General features: G+C 29.3%; 1 protein-coding gene across 1 annotated transcript; it reads right to left on the bottom strand.

Moving 5' to 3' along the window:
* Positions 1 to 1,181: 1,181 nt before the first annotated feature.
* LOC125873399 (uncharacterized) lies at positions 1,182 to 2,694 on the bottom strand. The gene is made up of 2 exons (XM_049554334.1): positions 2,495 to 2,694; positions 1,182 to 1,611 (listed from the first exon to the last, which is right to left on the bottom strand). The coding sequence occupies exons 1-2, from the start codon at positions 2,615 to 2,617 to the stop codon at positions 1,378 to 1,380; spliced, it is 357 nt and encodes a 118-aa protein (XP_049410291.1). The 5' UTR covers positions 2,618 to 2,694; the 3' UTR covers positions 1,182 to 1,377.
* Between the last annotated feature and the right edge of the window lie 254 nt (positions 2,695 to 2,948).

Here is a 2,948-nt window from a genome sequence, read left to right as displayed (position 1 = left end):
ATTCCAATTTTTTTTTTAAAATTGTAATTACCTTCTATATGGTCTAGTTGTGCAAATGCTGCATATATAAAATTAAAAAAATCAAGTTGTCTGATAGAATATGTTATAATAAACTAATAGAAGAAGAGTTTTTAGACTGGCCATGAATATTATAAGTTAAAATTTCAAATTTACCAACAAGAGTAGTGATAAAATAATAAATATTCTTTTATTCTTGATATGGAGTAGCCGCCTTAGTTAGGAAGCATTTCAACTCAATGCAAAATTTTACGGCATGAATCTGAAATTAGTCGAAGTTCATTACTAAAGTTGTGGGAAATAAAAAATAAAATCGGAAATTGATGGCATGTGAGAGGAAATCCCATGGAATCCGGAGAAGAAATTACTAAAATTCAACTGTAGAAAATTGTGATGTAAAAAGTAGGAAAAACTTTTATGAGAATTGAGAAAGCACATTGAATAGATAGGCAAAAGAAGGATATGAGTTTCAACTGCCAAAACAATCCAAAATAAATGCAAAAGATCTTCAATTGTACAAAATGTCCACTTGCCTTTTTTTAAAAATATATATATAGTACAACCACATGTAATTCTAGTACTAGTTGTTAAAGTCCTCCCCTATATAACATAAAAAGCTAATTCCCCCTTCCCCTCTGCCTTTCCCCAAGAGATATCGGGTTCGATCCTTGGATTGAAGAAAAACATGGTAGAAAGCTTCATAGTGTTTTACTCTATGAGCCTTACATAACATGAATATTACTTTATTTGAAAGTTCCAACTTTCGAATGCCAAATGATTATACCAAAAGAAAAGAAGAATTAATAACAACTTTGGTCTTTCATTTATAGGTATATTCAGATTTTGGTCCTTGAGATATATGTTACAATAATCTTAAGCCCAAAGCTATCAGAAACATTATTTTACTTTACACGAGATAGGAACAAAATCTGCATACGTATCCTTCCTCTCTAGATTCAACTTGTGAGATTTGACTAAATACTGATCATGTTATTGTTGATGATGTAATATGAATCAATATTTTAACCTTCAATTAATTAAAAAATGTGTTTTTGATACTTTCACACATTAAAAAAAAAGACATTATATTTGAACTATTTTAAAGAAATATATTACCTTTAAATATGAAGTAACAATATAAGTTTAACATAACTCACATGTAATTTTAAACAATAAAACGATATCTTAATATTCATAACCAAATATATTAAAAGTGCACATTCCAAATAACTGAAAAGTCAAATGTACTTAACCAAACACCACCATGAACTAAAATTAAAATCTACCAATAACTACGAGATTATTATCATTCTACTAGACCTCATATTTCTATTTGCACGCACTTCGACTATCGACTATTTATTCATCATTGGATTTCTTAACAGGGTACTTGATAGCATTAAGTTGAACTTTACGAAGAGCAGCTTGGCCAAGATCAATGCCACAAATATCAGAAAGCCTAACAAGGTACAACAAAACATCAGAAAGTTCTTCACCAACATGTAATTTCTCATTTTCTTTCCAATCTGGTAAACCCTTTGGCACTTCTCCTTTCCACTGAAATATTTCTGATAATTCTCCAACTTCTCCAACCTGTGCAATAATAATATTTTACTAAATTAGATAAATTTCAATCAATTCGAAAAAATAAAGGGAATAAAATGATGATGAAATTGATTTATATGGACTACTAGGAAAAACCCCTGTTTATCCAAGTAATGACAAGAAAAAATTGTCATTAGAAAAATATTTGACTGTAAAAAACAAAAGTAAAAAGTTAAGTTTTAAATATATATAAAAAAGATGTTTGACTTTTAATGCAATCTGAAAAGAGGAAAATCGAGTAAATAAAAGTTGAGTGAAGTACATGATAACATCTTTTTGGATAAAAACTCGCCTTTGTTACATTCAAGTTCGAAATTTTTTGGTGTGAATTTGAGATTAGCCGTACCTTAATAAGAATATCAACTATTGAATAAGAAAAAAAAAAATCTATTATTTTTGGACAAGTTCTCCTCATATTCTATTCTGGTTTGGTGAAATTTTTTTCTTGTGTTTTAAGAAACCAAATCAGACATCCACTTGTAAGACTGAAAAAAAAAAAGCAACAACTTCTATACACACAAAACAAACATTTTGTTCATTTGATTCAAAATAAAACAACAAAAATTGGAAAGATCTTTAATAATTCTCGAATCTGAATTAGTTGGACCAATAACTTCAGATACATAACATTAAAAAATAAAAGGATACATAAACCACAATTACTAGGTGTCAGATAAAACAATATAGAAAAGACTATCATGATTCATAACAACAAGCGCTATAACACATATCAATTAAGAAATAATAAGTACCAAAGCTAGAAGAAGGTACATAAACCATGAGCACATATCAGATAAAACGATACAGAAAGATTATGGTGATGTATAACAATAAAAAGAATAACACGCACAAATCGAGAAATAGAACGTACCAGAGCCAAAAGAAGGTTTCTTGGGCTATGAAACTTCTCCCAATCTCTTTCTTTAGCAAAATCATCCATTTTCTTCTTAAGAAGATCAAGTGTTACACTAGTCATCTCTTCTTTCCCTGCCATTTGGACAAATGTTTTTATCTTAAAATTGAACACTCACACAAATAGAAAAACAGAGACACAAATAATTTTTTCTGTTATTTTTTTCTCTTTTGGCTTTACTATTTATAACGTCGACCAGACCAAAAAACACAACAAGTCTTTTCTTGTTTAGTGCACCGGATACCGGCTATTACCTGTTTCCACACACTAGTTTTTATATAGGTGTTACCTCTTACTCATGTGCTTTTACTTTCTTTTGTTTTCTGTCGATCTCGATAACTGGTTTGATGTTTGACTAATTCAGATTCATGTAATTAAGATTTATTGACCGGATCTTATAGTTGGTAACTTT

Source organism: Solanum stenotomum, chromosome 8 (genome assembly GCF_019186545.1).
Source record: "Solanum stenotomum isolate F172 chromosome 8, ASM1918654v1, whole genome shotgun sequence".
Taxonomy (NCBI): domain Eukaryota; kingdom Viridiplantae; phylum Streptophyta; class Magnoliopsida; order Solanales; family Solanaceae; genus Solanum; species Solanum stenotomum.
The sequence above is the reverse complement of the archived record's forward strand: the minus strand, read 5'-3'. Positions and strand labels throughout refer to the sequence as shown.